The 17,851-nt window shown below is 44.9% G+C and overlaps 1 protein-coding gene across 3 annotated transcripts in view; it reads right to left on the bottom strand.

The window, feature by feature from the left end:
• Positions 1 to 17,851, bottom strand: part of LOC138971135 (myotubularin-related protein 13-like) — an 86,012-nt gene that overhangs the window by 20,903 nt on the left and 47,258 nt on the right. For 2 of the 3 annotated variants that reach the window (XR_011457175.1, XM_070343765.1), the window contains exons 24-30: positions 12,314 to 12,489; positions 10,871 to 11,055; positions 10,153 to 10,345; positions 8,946 to 9,026; positions 8,395 to 8,504; positions 7,369 to 7,641; positions 5,069 to 5,191 (exon numbers count right to left, since the gene is read on the bottom strand). Coding sequence is in view for 2 of the 3 variants with exons in the window: in XM_070343765.1 (XP_070199866.1) it covers positions 5,069 to 5,191; positions 7,369 to 7,641; positions 8,395 to 8,504; positions 8,946 to 9,026; positions 10,153 to 10,345; positions 10,871 to 11,055; positions 12,314 to 12,489 (1,141 nt within the window). In the remaining variant the exon portion in view is untranslated. The remainder of the gene's footprint in view (positions 1 to 5,068; positions 5,192 to 7,368; positions 7,642 to 8,394; positions 8,505 to 8,945; positions 9,027 to 10,152; positions 10,346 to 10,870; positions 11,056 to 12,313; positions 12,490 to 17,851) is intronic. The other variant, XM_070343766.1, reaches the window with a different exon arrangement.

Genomic DNA, 17,851 nt, shown 5'->3' with positions numbered 1-17,851 from the left:
TTTGCTTCTTTTGCTAGGCTTGCAGGTTTTTATGTTCTTTTCCTTTTTCAATGATTTTATTAATATTTCTATATTTCACTTGTTTTCTAGTTTGCTAGGCTTGCACGTTTTTGTGTTTTTACATTTTGTCAAGTTTTGACTAAACGTTTTAACATAGAGGGGGAATCGAGACGAGGGTCGTGGTGTATGTGTGTCTGTCTGTGTGTGTGTGTGTGTGTGTAGAGCGATTCAGAGTAAACTACTGGACCGATCTTTATGAAATTTTACATGAGTTTCTGGGTATGATATCCCCAGACGGTTTTTTTCATTTTTTCGATAAATGTCTTTGATGACGTCATATCCGGCTTTTTGTAAAAGTTCAGGCGGCACTGTCACACCCTCATTTTTCAATCAAATTGATTGACATTTTTGTAAAGCAATCTTCGACGAAGGCCGGACTTCGGTATTGCATTTCAGCTTGGTGGCTTAAAAATTAATTGATGACTTTGGTCATTAAAAATCTGAAAATTGTAATAATTTTTTTTTAATATAAAATGATCCAAATTTACGTTCATCTTATTCTACATCACTTCCTGATTCCAAAAACCTATAAATATGTTATATTTGGATTAAAAACAATGTCTGAAAATTAAAAATATAAAAATTATGATCAAAATTAAATTTCCGAAATCGATTTAAAAACAATTTCATCTTATTCCTTGTCGGTTCCTGATTCCAAAAACATATAGATATGATATGTTTGGATTAAAAACACGCTCAGAAAGTTAAAACGAAGAGAGGTACAGAAAAGCGTGCTATGCAGCACAGCGAAACCACTATGTACTACCTCGCTAAACAGGCTCGTCAGTTTCACTCCCTTTTGCACAAGCGGCGGACTACGGTCATTGTGAAAAAATGCAGTGCGTTAAGTTTTATTCTGTGAGTTCCACAGCTTGACTAAATGTAGTAATTTCGCCTTACGCGACTTGTTTCCCTTTTTCAATGATTTCATTAATATTTCTATTTAACATGTCTAATTTGCTTCTTTTGCTCAGCTTGCACGTTTTTGTGTTTTTTTCCCTTTTTCAATGATTTTATTAATATTTCTATTTAACTTGTTTTCTAATTTGCTTCTTTTGCTAGGCTTGCACATTTTTGTGTTTTTTCTTTTTCATGAAATTCCAAAATCACGTACAAAGATGATAACAAAAACAAAAAAAATCGTCAAGAAAAAAAACCCAACCCAGTTCTCTGGTATGAATTAAAACTGGATTTTACCCAAATATAAATGTGTCGCAATGAGATGATTTCACAAAGAAAAATGTGCATGTCAAGTGCAAAAAGACAAGCAAGACTGCAGAAACTTTTTTGATAATAACACACACATCATAAATCTGTGTTTATAAACTGTGTTACCAGAGTGATAACTTTGCTAACTAAGTGAATTGAAAACTGAAGGGTTCTAGCCTCTGATCTGCTAACCACATACGTATGTGCCTCAGTGTTAAAAGTAACCCACTACCCAGGGTAGAGACTTCAAGCGGCCAAACTATGTGCCTTTTCTAAACTGCCTGTACATGTATGTGTAAGCCCATCAAACCAAATTTCTCTATGCACAAAAAAACCGGGTGAATACTTTGCCAGCCTCGTCGCTTCTGCCTGGGCAATGTCAGAACTGAAAATTGAACGCAAATTTCACATCAGCTCCAGTCGAGGCAGAACGGTAAAACAAAACAACACAAATCATGGGCACAGATTTTCTAGGTGCCCGAGGTGACACACACACATACATCACACATGTACAACACACACACACACATCATTGGAGGTGACTGTTAACAAAGGTGGATAGAAGGCAAAAAACAAAAAACAAAATGTCAAGGTAAAAAGGAAAAAGAAAAGCTGATAGTGATAAGCAAACCTTGAAAATGGAGGAGAGAAAAAAAATCAGAAATATCACAGACGGTGGTTTTGTTCAGGGGTGGAATGTTCATGCAAATCAAACGTGAACTAATGCTGCCAGTTTTCTGGCATGTTTGCTTTTTTCTAATTGATAGACTAAGTTTTTGCAGATTCTTGCACATCCCCTGGAAGATACAGATACAGAAGAGTGTTTTACAGATGGAAGGAAGGATGGAAAGAAGGGAGGAAGGGAGAGTGGAAGGATAAAAATAAGTAAATAAATAAATTAGTCATAAATCAATAAATAAAAAAAATAAAAAAAATAATCAAACAAACAAAGGAGTATTAAAATAAACAGATATGTAGAATGACATTCAAATGACCATTCCTTTCAATAAAGAAAAACAGCAGAAGTTGATCAGTAAAAAAATCCAGCAATAACCCTGCAAGAAAAACTCAAAATACGAACTTGCCCAACAGAAAGTACAGGCAAAAATTAAGATCAAACACTGAAGATTCATGAATAACATGCAGCATCACAACAGAAAATGGCAAACCAGAAAAGTCAAAACCAACTGCAAAAAGAAAATCTTAGCATTCAGTGTCAAACACAGAAAAATTGCCATTTGTGTGCTGGACCCACATAACATGCATTCACACGAATAACGAAAATGCATTTCACGGGTGCATCTAATTTGTTTATCTAAATTGTGAAACAAAACCAGATCAAATGTGCACGAGGCTAGAAACTCATCCAAAGCTATAGCAACACTAATTTAGCTGATAACAACACAGTCAACTTTGATTGTGCAATCTAAACAAAATTGGCTCTTATCAAACCCTTCTCTCAAACAATCTTAGCTGAGCCAAAACATTCACCAATGTTGAATAAAAGAACAATTCCTCACTAACAAAAACACGAACTAAAGAAAAAAGTTGTTCTCAACTGAAAACATGCGCTTCAAAAATTACGAACCCTGCCGGTTTGGCTTATACTTACTAATACCCCATGCTTGAGCTATGAATAATAAAAATCACAGGTGATATAATCAGCAAATAAAAGTTACATGCTGTTTACTAAAACTGTTCAATGTGTATGCAATCCATGAAAAATGATTTATCTTAAAGCAGACCTGGGAACCCCTGTTTTGTTCTTGGAGTATTCTCAAACTGTTAACCGTGGTGTATTTTCAGAAAAATGAGTGTACTCCACACAACATTTGAACATCCATGATTCAACCATGCTTTGCACGCCTTCGTTGCACCCTTAAAACTAATGATTCTTTAAGTTTCTATGTTTTGTTTAATGACAAAATCTGTAATCATTGATCAAATGCCGAGATGTAAAGTTCTTTTTAATCATTAAAATAAACAGTGCCCCAGTAAATAGACAGGGAAAAATCAGATTTTTTTCAACCGATCGTACTGATCGTATTTTAGACAAAAAGGCGTACAAAATACGGCGAAGTCGTATGGGTTCCCAGGTCTGTTAAAGGCACACACCTTGTGAAAATTGATCAGCTCACCACCTCAGATCTGGCCAGGCTTTTACATGAAAGACCTTCCCTCCACTTGGACTCATACCAAAATTGAACCACGTGACTTTGTTTGTTCGTTCATGGGCTGAAACTCCCACGGCTTTTACGTGTATGACCGTTTTTACACCGCCATTTAGGCAGCCATACGCCGCTTTCGGAGTAAGCATGCTGGGTATTTTCGTGTTTCTATAACCCACCGAACTATGACATGGATTACAGGATCTTTTTCGTGCGCACTTGGTCTTGTGCTTGCGTGTACACACGGGGGGTGTTTGGACACCGAGGAGAGTCTGCACACAAAGTTGACTCTGAGAAATAAATTTCTCGCCGAACGTGGGGACGAACTCACGCTGACAGCGGCCAACTGGATACAAATCCAGCGCGCTACCGACTGAGCTACATCCCCGCCCGAACCACGTGACTGTTTGCTGTGATCAGTTTGAATGTTGTGACCAGTGGAGGGACGGTCTGATCCCATGGCAAAGCCTGGTCAGATCTGAGACGGAGAGCCTAACTGCTTTCACAAGGAGAAGAATTCCTCTAACTATCCATTAAAATAATGACTGTATCTGTGAATATACGGTGAGGGGATCGAGGGGCCGCCTCCCAGTGATTCAGGAAAATGAAGTTTGGGTTTAAGCAGTTGAAGAAGGAATGATGTGGGGGGGGGGGGGGGGGGGGGGCGCTGTGGCGGGGTGCAGCTGGGTATTCTGACACTGATAGTATTAGCCACAGTAATAACTTTACTTCATATAAAAAATCCTTGCATTCATAATGAAGGAAACGCTGGTCATTATCTTGTGAAATTCTAATTATTATTCAAATGTTCGTGACCAAAATGACTTGTGATAAGCTGAATGACTGTAAATCCGGTGCTCTTCAATGTAGAATGGTGTGTTGTTTTCTTAAAATATAACAAAGTTTCTGTCAAGATAAAACACTACAAGAGGGTATCTATAAATTAATGTTTACACCTGTTTCAGGTTGAAAGTTTAAATGAATAAGTTTCTGCTTCATCAACCCCCAACAGCACACTGGATGATTATATGCTAACATGGTGAAATGTGAAATCTGATTAATCATAATTTTGATTACAAAGTACCAGTCCTTGATATGATGGACAGAAGCAGCTAGCCAGATTATAGGCATAAATAAAGTTCATACAGTGGAAACAGCACTGGATCATTCTGTATTAAAATTAAAAATAAATATATAAGTTTGGAAACCCAGCATTATACATACTTCAGTAAATGTTAATTTTGAATAAACATTATGACTGTCAATGTGATTCGTTTGCAAGATTATTGTTTTTCATTAACCATAGAAAGATTCAAAGATTTGAAAAAAGAATTTAATAACCTGCAGTTATCAAAATGAAGAAGCTGAATTACACCGATTAATACCAACAGAGACCTACAGAAATCCACTCAACAGAACTTTAAAGGGAAAGAAATAATATTAAAGACCGGATATGTAGAACTAGAATATATCACAAGAGGCGAGCTTAAAATGACAAAGACAGAAGTTAACACCACCCTCCAATCCGAATACAATATTGGTCAGAAAGGGAAGGGTTGATTACAACACAGACACGCTACACGATACGGGATCTTGGTGCGTTTAACTTGAGTTATAGCGACTCCACGTACAGGAAGGTTTGTTGCGACCTTTGCCCATGCTAGCGCGAAGTCGCCCCACTGTCCTTGACACGGATTCCACAACTGCGGTGTGACCGTGTCTGTGGTGGTGCAGGTTGGAACCTACTCCTTTTGCTGCGGGTGAACATAGTGGTTTGGTTAATGAGACGATAATGATCAAACTCAACACACAGTAAATATAATGGCATGCTGTAAAAAACAAAAATGGTTATATATGTCGTATGCAACAACATTACAGCAAACAGTTATTGTTATCATTCCATTCGTAAATAAATGTTTGAATAAAAAACATTATAGCATTAACAACAGAAAGAAACAAGAGAAAAGATATAAATGAAAAACAGACAGAAAAAACAGTCCTAAGTAACAACCTTTTTTCTGAAGGAAATAAAAAAAATCTTGTAATTTAAGCAGAGCTAATTCAGCACACAAATTAATCATGTCTATCATTTCAGTCACTTCACACCAGAACAAAGAAAGCAGCAGCAGGATTATTTTTACGAGCTACAATCGTTCAGTCTGACAAGAATCAAAACAACAAGCAAACCACTCTGCAGAAAGAAATTGATCTTAATTCTAAAAGAATTGCTGAGACAAAAATGTTGTTATTGCTCATATGTTTTTAGCAAGTTGGAAAAAAAATCATGCAGATACAAGCATTCTTTAACAACAACAAAAGTGAAAATCAAACTGCACTTAAAAAATATAAGAAACCAAGTATTGGGATAGGGGTTGGATGAGGGAGTCGGGGAGGGGGGGAGGGGGGGAGTGAGAAGGGGGAATGGGGGAAAAATTAGAGATGGTATACGGGCAAACAAAACAAAAACAAATACAAAACAGAATGAAAGAGAGAGAGAGAAAGCTAGAGCGAGAGAGAGAAAGAGAGAGAGAAAGCGAGAGCGAGAGAGAGAAAGCGAGAGAGAGAAAGCGAGAGCGAGAGAGAGAAAGCGAGAGAGAAAAAGGCCAGGGGTAGGTAGTGTTAAAAACTTAAAACAGAAAAAAAAGAAACAGACACTTCATCTGTTATTATCACTAACTATTTCAACCTGCAATGAAGAATGCCCATCAAACAAAGTAAATCAGCAAGCACAAAACTGCACACAAACTCAAGGAAATACAAATAAATTCACCACAAACATGTTCATTGCACCCCTGCTACAAAAATGAACAAATTTGAATGATCGGTATTTCAGTACCAACGTCAGTCAATATGCAATCTTCATTCTAACAAGAATGTGAAAACGACAACAATGTAACAGCAGTGCGATGACAGAGCCTACATGAACACAGAAAAGCTGAACAAAGAAATAGAATCTCGACAACAGAGAAAATGAGATGATAAAACTGGCTTGAACATACTCCAGATTTCTTCTTTCTCACAGTCACAGATCAAATCACCAAAGGGAAGTAAACGCTCTAAATGCATACGACATGTGTTATGGAGTAAGCGAGAGTTGTACAGAACCAATCCCCCGTCACCTGAGAGAATAACAAATACTGAAATGGACAAGCAACTTTCATCCTCAATGACAGGAGACTGGTTCCGTACAACTCTCGCTTACTCCATTACACATGTCGTATGCATTTAGAGCGCTTATTTCCCTTTGGTTATTTGATCTCTAAATAGCGCTCTACCTCATTTGTTTCAGATTCACACAGTCACAGTTATTCAGCTGTGAAGGGTGGCGAGGGGCAAGTGGTGGAAATCTTACTCTTTGTCAATGGATGAATTATTATTTGTCATAGCTGCTGTTGATACATCTATATATTTTTTTAAACTTTTTGATTGATAGATTTATTCATTTATTATTTACAATGTTAGGTAAGCAAAGATATTCATATACAGGATGCATTTAGCCTCTACAGGACGATGAGGTTTAGCCTCTGCTTTGCTTTCCCTTGGAATAACTTTTGGTGAAGTTATAATCGGCATGAGAAACTTTTCCCTATGGTTTTTATGTCCATAGCTCCATCCCCTCTTTAAACTAAATGCTGCTGCTGTTTGACATTTATTTTGATTCACATACTGCAACACAAAAGATATCAGCCTAACACAAAAGACTCAGTCCGTGAACTAATGCACTGCGTTTAGCCAAACTACACAGACCAAACTATGAGAGTATACATACAGTGCCGTCATTATGATCCAATGATGATTCAAATAAATAATGCAGCTCAAAAGAACTGAAAAAGTAGCACCAAAAGAGAGCAGAAAAATAATTAGTGCAGAAAAAAACACTGACCATACTCTCAACCCCACAACAAAATTTAAACACTGATCAAAAACTTACAGGCAGGTTTAGGATGCGAAGCAACACTGCTCCTGTTTGAAGACGAAGCCACACCTCCACCCGACTGAGCCATGCTTCGTCGCAGCTGCTCAGGGGTGTCTGGGATACGCAGGTTGTCTCCCAGCCCTACCATCATGAGCGAGTCGAGCGATGTGAGCGAGTCGCTGCCCTGGGCCGAGTATGTGTTGCGGTTGGAGATGGGGGTGGCTGCCACCAGCATTCTCAGGTACTTCTCCTGCTCTATGCTGGATGAGGCCTCTCCACTGGATGCACCTACAGACACAGAAATGTAAAACAATGCAAAGAAATGCAAGGAAAAAAAGCACACAAAAAACAAGAGTAAATGGTCCATGCACTGGACAGCTTAAATCTGACCATTACTAACACTCTCCTCATAGTCAAGCAAATCTTCTTCTTCTTTGTTCATGGGCTTAGACTCCCACGTTCACTCATGTTTTTAGCCCGAGTGGATTTTTTACGTGTATGACCATTTTTACCCCGTCATTTGGGCAGCATACGCCGATTTTGGGGGAGGCATGCAGGGTATTTTCGTGTTTCTATAACCCACCGAACTCTGACATGGATTACAGGATCTTTTCCGTGCGCACTTGGTCTTGTGCTTGCGTGTACACACGAAGGGGGATAAGTCACCAGCAGGTCTGCACATAAGTTGACCTGGGAGATTGGAAAAATCTCCACTCTTAACCCACCAGGCGGCAGCGACCGGGATTCGAACTCACGACCTCCCGATTAGGAGGCTGACGTCTTACCACCACGCCACTGCGCCCGTCAGTCAAGCAAATCAAAAATGAGTAATATGTATGTACACAGGTGAATTCGAAAATACTACGTGGGCCCTGAGTATGCAGTATAAAAGGGCAATTAATACTAAAAGGGAGTTCAGAATGGGTTGGGTGGGGGGGGGGGGGGGGGGTGTGTGTGTGTGTGTGCATTATTATTGTTTAACTCAGCAGGAGATGAGCCATTCATATAGGTAACAGTATAAAGTAGTGAATGTTCACTCACCAGAGCCAGGATTGTGCCGCAACATGCCGATGGGACCTCGGGAATGGAAACCGCTGGCCCGTAGCAACAGTGCCTTTGTGCGGGGATGTCTCCATGTTATCACAGGAAATCTGGACAAATATCAAATCAACATGATTACCACAGAAGTGGTGTGATATGCCCATTTCATCTCTTTGTGCCTTGGCAATTCTTCTTTTTTTATTTACACGCAGAAATTGTTCACACAAAATGTTACAGCATCAATTCGCTCAATTTTGTATGCTTACTAGAGGTCTATAACAGCAGGTATTGAAAATATAACAAGCAAAACAAGCTGTCAATTAGAACCCTCCCTGAAAGGAAGAAAGAAAAGAAACAAATAACTGTATGCAGAGCACTTCATTGCTGATAAAAGCATAGCAGACTTATGCAACCTAAAGTTTGAATCCTAACAAGACTGAACTGCTCAAAACAATATGCACGCCCAAATGCAATTTTTGCGCTCTATGAAACAAACGGATACAATTTCGTTTTGAAAGAAATAATGCAAGATACCCCCTGGTCAGACTCACCTGTACTGCCTGTGACACCTGGCAAACTTTCGTATACTCTCGTCACTGACTGACTGGGGCACTGCTATCAATGCAGGGTAGCTGAAACACAGGTGACTTTTCTTCATTGTGGAAATCAAAAGTAAAATAACAATGCCAACATTCCCAAAACAAGATTCTCTCTTTTCTTGTATGGGACACTCAAACAGAATCTTCTGTTCAATAATGGAAACGTCAGAAAAAAAACCTGTTTTACTGCACAATAACTAACTTCTGCTTTATTTTCCATGAATTCTATGGTAAAACTTACAACATAATCAAGGAAAACCAATTCAAAGAGCATTTCTCTCAAAAAATAAATATCCTCACTGAAAGTACGTTACATGTCCCAGAAAATCTGCAGAAGACAGTTAACACTGTACGTCTCTAGGGCGGGGATGTAGCTCAGTCGGTAGCGCGCTGAATTTGTATCCAGTTGGCCGCTGTCAGCGTGAGTTCGTCCCCACGTTCGGCGAGAGATTTATTTCTCAGAGTCAACTTTGTGTGCAGACTCTCCTCGGTGTCCGAACACCCCCGTGTGTACACGCAAGCACAAGACCAAGTGCGCACGAAAAAGATCCTGTAATCCATGTCAGAGTTCGGTGGGTTATAGAAACACGAAAATACCCAGCATGCTTCCTCCGAAAACGGCGTATGGCTGCCTAAATGGCGGGGTAAAAAACGGTCATACACGTAAAATTCCACTCGTGCAAAAAAACACGAGTGTACGTGGAAGTTTCAGCCCACGAACGCAGAAGAAGACTGTACGTCTCTCTTATAAAAAAAAACCACCCTTACTAAAGTCATCCTCTTAGCATGTGACCCTGATTATCTACAGCAGAACCCCCTTTTCAGACCTAAACAAAATCTGAGAAAATCAAGTCTCAAAAAAGAGGTAAATTTACAGAGGTTATGAAATTATGAAATCTGTGAAAGCAGGGGGGGGGGGTGTGTCTTTAATTTGCGTCTTAAAAGGAGATTCCGGTGTACTCATGAAGGTACAGTGGAACCCCCCTTTTAAGAACTCCCAAAATCTGAGAAAATTAGGACTTCAAAAGGAGGGAGTCTTAAACTGGGGGTACATTTACAGAGGTTATGAACAGTAAAATCTGAAGAAAAAACCCAAGGGCTTAAAAAGGAGAGAGTCTTAAACTGGGGGGTCTTTAAAGGAGGGTTCCACTGTACTCACCTTCTGCACACAGAGTAGGTGGCGTTGACGGTGGAAAGGCGGAAAGGCTCGGTGCGAGATCGCTGTCCGGCGGAGGACAGGTTGCCGAGCCCCAGGCGCTGGTAGTCCTGGTAACTGGGCTTCTCCATCAGCCGCTCCACGTTCTTGGGGTCGCTTGACAGCGAGGGCACCATCACCTCCCCCTCGTCCACGACTGTAACAAACGTGAAACGAATGTTGATTGTTGAGCGTACCTGCGTTTAACACTCACTGTATCACTTTGCAAACGGAAAGGCGAGTCTGTCATCGAAATGGGAAGATTATGTAGACTATTGTTGTAACTCTCCAATTCACACAAACATACATACAGACTGTGTGTGTGTGTGTTAGTGTGTCAGTCTCTGTGTGTGTGTATGTCTGTCTGTGTGTGATAGAGTGTGTGTGTGATAGAGTGTGTGTGTGTGTGTGTCTGTGTGTGTGTGTGTGTGTGTGTGTGTGTGTGTGTGTGTGTGTGTGTGTGTGTGTGTGTGTGTGTGTGCGTGTGTGTCTATATGTGTGTCTGTCTCTCTATCTCTCTCTCCCTCAATCAAATTGAGACTCAAGACTCAGACTCCAAATTTTACTGTCCTTATAAAAACAAGGAAAATTGCCATGCAGTGTCAGGCAATTACAGACATAAAATACATCACATTTACTAGGAATTAAGATTTGCACTTAAATTAAGAATTCCTCTACTTACTTGAGAGCTCATCAAAGATCTCACTGTTGGGGCGATCAGACTCACTGTCGGAGGATCTGGGAGAGGTGTTCTTCCTGGGCAGCGGAGGGGTGGGCAGAACGTACTTGTGTTTCTTGATCTGCGACTGTTTGGACTTGAGGCCCGCTTTTCTCGCCGTCTTCAGTAATGTGCGCTTTGCAAAGTGCCTGAAAATATTTAAACTAATCAACAAACTAGGTAAATGTGCTGGAATTTACACACTAGTACTAGTGATAGTTTTGCAACAAAATATCGACACTGAGGACACAGTTACAGTAGTTTTGTTAATATACAATTACTGCACTGAATAAAAACAGACTGAAAGCTGCCAAGTTATCATACAGAGCATAAAAAATACAACTTAAAAAAATGACCTCAAACAAATAAAACAAAACTTTTTCCATAACCATTTTGTAATGTTGGGCACCCCAGGAATAAATCAAAGAATACTTTTCTGAACAAGAATAAGAAAAACAAAAACAAAACACAACTGCAATCAGTTTCGGTAAATTCTTCATCACATTTTTGCCAGACAGCTGCTGTTTTTTTCAGGATGGTAAGGATAAGTTAAAAACAAGAAGGGCAAAGCCCATACGACTCACATGCTTTACACATTTTTCCTACCAAAATACATGTGACCCTGACCCAAGGTCAAGGTCATCCAAGGTCATGCAACACAAAGCTGTTAATTCAAGACATAGGAAGTACAATGGTGCTTATTGGCTCTTTCTACCATGAGATATGGTCACTTTTAGTGGTTCACTACCTTATTTTGGTCACATTTCATAAGGGTCAAAGTGACCTTGACCTTGATCATATGTGACCAAATGTGTCTCATGATGAAAGCATAACATGTGCCCCACATAATTTTTAAGTTTGAAACAGTTATCTTCCATAGTTCAGGGTCAAGGTCACTTCAAAATATGCATACAATCCAACTTTGAAGAGCTCCTGTGACCTTGACCTTGAAGCAAGGTAAACCAAACTGGTATCAAAAGATGGGGCTTACTTTGCCCTATATATCATATATAGGTGAGGTATTCAATCTCAAAAACTTCAGAGAAAATGGGAAAAATGGGAAAAATAGCTGTTTTTTAGGCAACATTTATGGCCCCTGCGACCTTGACCCTGAAGCAAGGTCAAGATGCTATGTATGTTTTTTGGGGCCTTGTCATCATACACCATCTTGCCAAATTTGGTACTGATAGACTGAATAGTGTCCAAGAAATATCCAACGTTAAAGTTTTCCGGACGGACGGACGGACGGACGGACGACTCGGGTGAGTACATAGACTCACTTTTGCTTCGCATGTGAGTCAATGATGGCACATGATGTACAGTGAATAATAATAACCATGAATAAGATCAAGATGATGTACAACTACAGAATAGAAAGTCCAGCAGCCCAGCTTTTTCAGGACTCACCGAAGTGAAGCGTTCTTCTCCTTGTCTTTGTGCATGTGTGTGACTTGCTGTGAGGCGTGACCGGTGAAGGCGAAAGTGTTGAAGACGGACGGAGGGTTGCGCACTTTGTTCATCAGTTTACGCAGCGTCTCCACGTTCTCTGACCCTACCTCCTCGTCAAATGCCACCTTCAGCAACTGGAATTGAAAGAAATAGATAAGTAGAACAGGTAAATAGTCAAACGCCACCTTCAACAACTAGAATTGAAAGAAATAGATGAGTAAATAGAACAGGTCAATACAAAATGTAAGGCTTCTTTTTAAGCCTACTGTCTATATGATACTTACCGAGACAGTACTATTCTTGCACATTATCTATTATAGGCCGAAAAAATTGGACAAAACGCTGAGTGGGTACAATTATCTCCCATAACCATGCGCCACCGTGGATCCCAAGCACTGTCCGAGTGCTTCCCCCTTACAGGATGTAGGTGGCGCGTCCTCTTTCTTTATGAGCTGCAGACCCTCAAAAAGCCCATAACATATCAAGAGGGGAGGCGGGAGGGAAACTCTAATAGTACTGTCTCGGTAAGTATCATATAGACAGTAGGCTTAAAAAGAAGCCTTACAGTCAATATAACACTTACCTCGACAGTACTATTCTTGCACAGAATACCAGAGTGGTGTGAGGGTGATATGTAGAGTATTAAACTCCTTAATCAAAATCACTTAAATCCAAGGATTAAGATACCCAGGCAATTTTCGAACAGTACTACCGTAAAAGAAAATATACCCAAGAAACATACCTTAGACTGACGTGACCATGCTGGCAACCACTGCTGTGTGGTGAACTCAATGTCAAAGTCCAGGCCACTCAAAGCTTGAATACCACTGAGTCTACGGCAAGTGGCTAAAGCGATGAGGAACAATTAGTCTTAAAAATCAGCAACTTGATACTGATGCCTGCCAGGGGTTCAAACTCATTGCTACGCAGGAGTTTGAGGACCAGAAAGACATCCCCCTTGGGAAATGAAACCCGAGGTTTAGACACCGCTGCATTGCTAATACCCGAAAGGACATTAGCGATGAGGGAGGACCTGATCAAGTGTTCAGGTCTGCGACCAGTAGCGGCCGCAATCGTGGAAGCGATGGCAGATCTGTATCCAAGAAGAGTCTTAGAAGAAAGACTCTTCTTTTGATACACTTCCACCAGGAAGTTGGCCAAGTCCTGTGTTGAGGGATAAAGCGGCTTTATCCCCTTGGACAAGGCGAAGGTGGCCCAAGCTCTCCAGCGTAAGTCGTAGAGCTGATTAGTTGATCGCCTCTTAGCGTTCAAGGAAAACTCTACTGAACTCTTGTGCAATCCTAGTGCAAGCAGTTTGGAGCGCACAAGAGCCATGCGGTAAAGCACAGACTCTCTGGACGTGGATGAGGGAGGCATGATCGAGGCTGGAGCAGACCTCCCCCGTCCAGATCCAGAGGTAGAGGGTCTACGTGGGTGAGACCGCGAAGATCTGGAAACCACAGAGCTGTTGGCCAGTAAGGCGCGACCAAAATCAGTCTTGGTCGTTCCTGCAGATATTTTGCCAGCACCCTCGGAATCAGAGATGTCGGGGGATAGGCGTAAGCATCGAGGAGCCTCCACAAGAGAGTGAATGCGTCCAAGTGGAACGCATTCATGTCTCGAAAGGGGCTGACGTACCTGGGAAGCCGAGCGCTGAATCGAGTTGCGAACCGATCGATCAGAGGACGGTCCCACCTTGCCCACAGACGCTGTAGAACGTTGTGAGCGATGGTCCATTCTGTGGAGAGAACCTGATCGCCCCGACTGAGAATGTCGACCAGGGCGTTCAGTTTCCCCGGAACGAACTGGACTGACATCCGGACCTGATTGGTCTGGCACCAGAGCAGAATCTCCTCCGCCAACAGGTAGAGGGACCGAGAATTGGTGCCCCCCTGGTGGCGAAGGTAAGCTAAGCATGTGGTGTTGTTGTCCCCGTTGAAAATCAGAGGGGCCAAGGACAGGCCGAATGGGAGGGCCCGAAACTCGAACACTGTGCCCTCCCAAACGAACCGGAGCAGATGTCGGTACCCCGGGGCCACCAGGATGTGGAAGTAAGCATCCTGGAGGTCCCAGACATGGCCCAATCGTTTGGCCGGATGGCCAACCGGACCGACGAAGGGGTTTCCATCTTGAACTTGCACCTGTGAAGGTACAAGTTCAAGGTGGAGAGGTCCAACACCGGCCTGAACCGGCCGTCCTTTTTGGGGACGGTGAACAGGCGGGAGCAGAACCCCGGAGAAGGCTGAGAAAGGGGGTAGACCGCCTTCTTCTCGACCAACGAGTTCACCTCGTCCTGAAGAGCCTGCCATCTGGCAGGGTCTCGAGGAGGGGGGAACGTCCAGGGTAGAGCGGACAATGGAGGTTGTGACGACAGCGGTAGAGAAAACCCCGACCACACCACCCTCAAGAAAAACTGGTTGGAGACCAGTCTGCCCCACATGCCGCGGGCCCGAAAAAGGGAACCGACGGACGAAAGAGGGGCAACTTGAGGGGGCGTCAACGTAGGGCCAGGACTCACTGAAAATTCTGCTGGCGGGCAGGCGCAGGCTTGCGACCACCCCCCCTGGTGGTGCTGCTTCCCCTTACCTGTCTGAGCACCCTTCGTCTAGCTTGGGAACGCAACAGGCGCCTAAGAGGAGGAAGAAGGAGGCAGTGAAACTGGCTTCTTCTTCTTCTTCTTCTTCTGAGGCTGGGAGCTGGAGGTGACTGTAGCACTTCTCTTACTCCCCGCCGCCGTCGCCGAAGCAGCGAGGCCAACCATCAGAGAATCAGTGTTCCTCTGGCGTGTGGACTCCACCACAGAACGAACAGTGTCCGGATGAAAGAGGGAAGAAGGCTGAGGAAACGTGTTCCTCAGACTCTTCCTCATATCCGGAGGCACTATAGAAGTAGGCAGAAAATGATCACGGAACAGGGCCAATAAAGTGGACCCGTGTTCCAATGGCCAATTCTGCCGCAGACGTCACGCACGATCGCACGGCATGCCAAGCCCGATCCACTCGAACCGTGTCAAGGACCCGAGTGGAATCGGACTCTGCCCGATCGGGAGGGTCCAACAGTGTGGACAGCGTGCTCATCCATGTCAAGGCCTGTGATTGGGCCTCGACTGTGGAAGAAACGGTGGCCTCAAGATTGTGGAACGAAGCAGAGCTCAGTTCCACCTTCTTGACCGAAGGCACCTCCCCAACGAACACATCACCGTCAGCCCCACCCTAAACACTCGAAGTCTGGAAAGGGAGAGTTCGAGAGTCAAAGGGAAAAGGGAGGGACGAAACAGATTGGACACGAGGAAACAGTGGAGGTGCGCCTCCCGAAGGAAAGCATGGCACTGAACCCGCGTCCTCCCGAGGAACATAGGTCGCGTTTGCACGTGAATCTGTACTCCTCAGGCGATGTGCTGCCGCTTCCACCGTGGCACTAAGACTAGGGTGGAACGCGAATTGCCGGCGGACGGATCGTTCATAAAACGAGCCGCCGGCAGACGCGGCGTTAGCCTCCCGCGCCCGGGCCGAAGCGGACTCAAAGGACGAGAGGGCGTCTCAGGGAAGGACGTCCTGAAACTGTTCAAACGTCCTTCTAGCTGTGCGAGGACGAGCCTCCTGCCTCTCGTCCTCAGACCCCGGGTCCAGGTCCTGTGTGTCAACACTAGACGACAGACGCTTAAGAGAGGCATCCGTGACGTCAAGACGCCGCGTGATGTCTGTCATGTACTGTTGGAAAGTACGAAGCATAGCTTCGGAAGTTCCATCAGAAACCGGCAAGGGTAGAGGATCAGTGTTAACCTCAGGGCGACCCTGATCCTCCTCCCTATCGTCCTCCGACTCACTCTCCTCTTCACTTCCCGACAACTCCTCAAAAGCAGGAGTGTAGGGAGCTTGAGGGGGAAGAGCCGAAAGCGATGAAGCAGGCTGTGAAGAAACGCCCACAGAAGCAAGAGGCCGCGAAGACCCCTGCCCCAAAGACGAAACGTCTCCAGCAGCCGAAGGGGGAGAAAAACAACAACCCTGCGACTGTTGGGTCAGCCCAGCCAACGAACCCCCGCCATTTATAGACTGAACAGGAACCCATCGGGTCTGATCAGAAAAGAAATGGTCCGGTCCGGTCGGGGGTGCCGATCCGGTCCGGTAGGGTGGTCCGGTGTTCCGGTCCGGTGCCGGACCATCCGGAGGTCCCGTTCGGCACCGAACCATCGTACCCACAGAAGTGTTCGGGTGGTTAGGTCCGGACGTGGACATACCGTACCATCCGGACCCGTGGTCCGGTATGGTCCGGTTCGGTGCCAGACCATCTAGACCAACAGAGGTGGTCGGGTGGTCCGGCACCGGGCCATCCGGACCCGTAGGTCCGGACCCGTAGGTCCGGTACCATCCGGAGGTCCTCTTCGGCACCGAACCATCCGTACGCACAGAAGTGTTCGGGTGGCTCGGTCCGGGCGTGGACGTACCGTACCATCCGGACCCGTAGGTCCGGTTCGGTGCCAGACCATCCGGACCAACAGAGGTGGTCGGGTGGTCCGGACCGGTCCGGTAGGGTGGTCCGGTATTCCGGTCCGGTGTTCCGGTCCGGTCCCGTACCATCCGGAGGTCCCGTTCGGCACCGAACCATCCGTACCCACAGAAGTGTTCGGGTGGTTCGGTCCGGACGTGGACACACCGTACCATCCGGACCCGTAAGTCCGGTGGTCCGGTATGGTCCGGTGCCAGACCATCCGGACCAACAGAGGTGGTCGGGTGGTCCGGTCCGGACCGGACCACCGGTCCAGCACCGGACCATCCAGACCCGTAGGTCCGGTCCGGTCCCGTACCATCCGGAGGTCCCGTTCGGCACCGAACCACCCGTACCCACAGAAGTGTTCGGGTGGCTCGGTCCGGACGTGGACATACCGTACCATCCGGACCCGTAGGTCCGGTTCGGTGCCAGACCATCCGGACCAACAGAGGTGGTCGGGTGGTCCGGACCGATCCGATAGGGTGGTCCGGTGTTCCGGTCATGTGGTCCGGTCCCGTACCATCCGGAGGTCCCGTACGGCACCGAACCATCCGTACCCACAGAAGTGTTCGGGTGGTTCGGTCCGGACGTGGACCTACCGTACCATCCGGACCCGTAGGTCCGGTGGTCCGGTATGGTCCGGTTCGGTGACAGACCATCCGGACCAACAGAGGTGGTCGGGTGGTCCGGTTCGGACCGGACCACTGGTCCGGTACCGGACCATCCGAACCCGTAGGTTCGGTCCGGTCCCGTAGCATCCGGAGGTCCCGTTCGGTACCGAACCATCCGTACCCACAAAAGTGTTCGGGTGGCTCGGTCGGACGTGGACATACCGTACCATCCGGACCCGTAGGTCCGGCATGGTCCGGTTCGGTGCCAGACCACCCGGACCAACAGAGGTGGTCGAGTGGTCCGGCCCCGACCGGACCACTGGTCCGGTACCGTACCATCCGGACCCGTAGGTCCGGTGGTCCGGTGTGTTCCGGTTCGGTGCCAGACCACCCAGAC

This window comes from Littorina saxatilis, linkage group LG7 (assembly GCF_037325665.1).
Source record: "Littorina saxatilis isolate snail1 linkage group LG7, US_GU_Lsax_2.0, whole genome shotgun sequence".
Lineage (NCBI taxonomy): Eukaryota > Metazoa > Mollusca > Gastropoda > Littorinimorpha > Littorinidae > Littorina > Littorina saxatilis.
The sequence above is the reverse complement of the archived record's forward strand: the minus strand, read 5'-3'. Positions and strand labels throughout refer to the sequence as shown.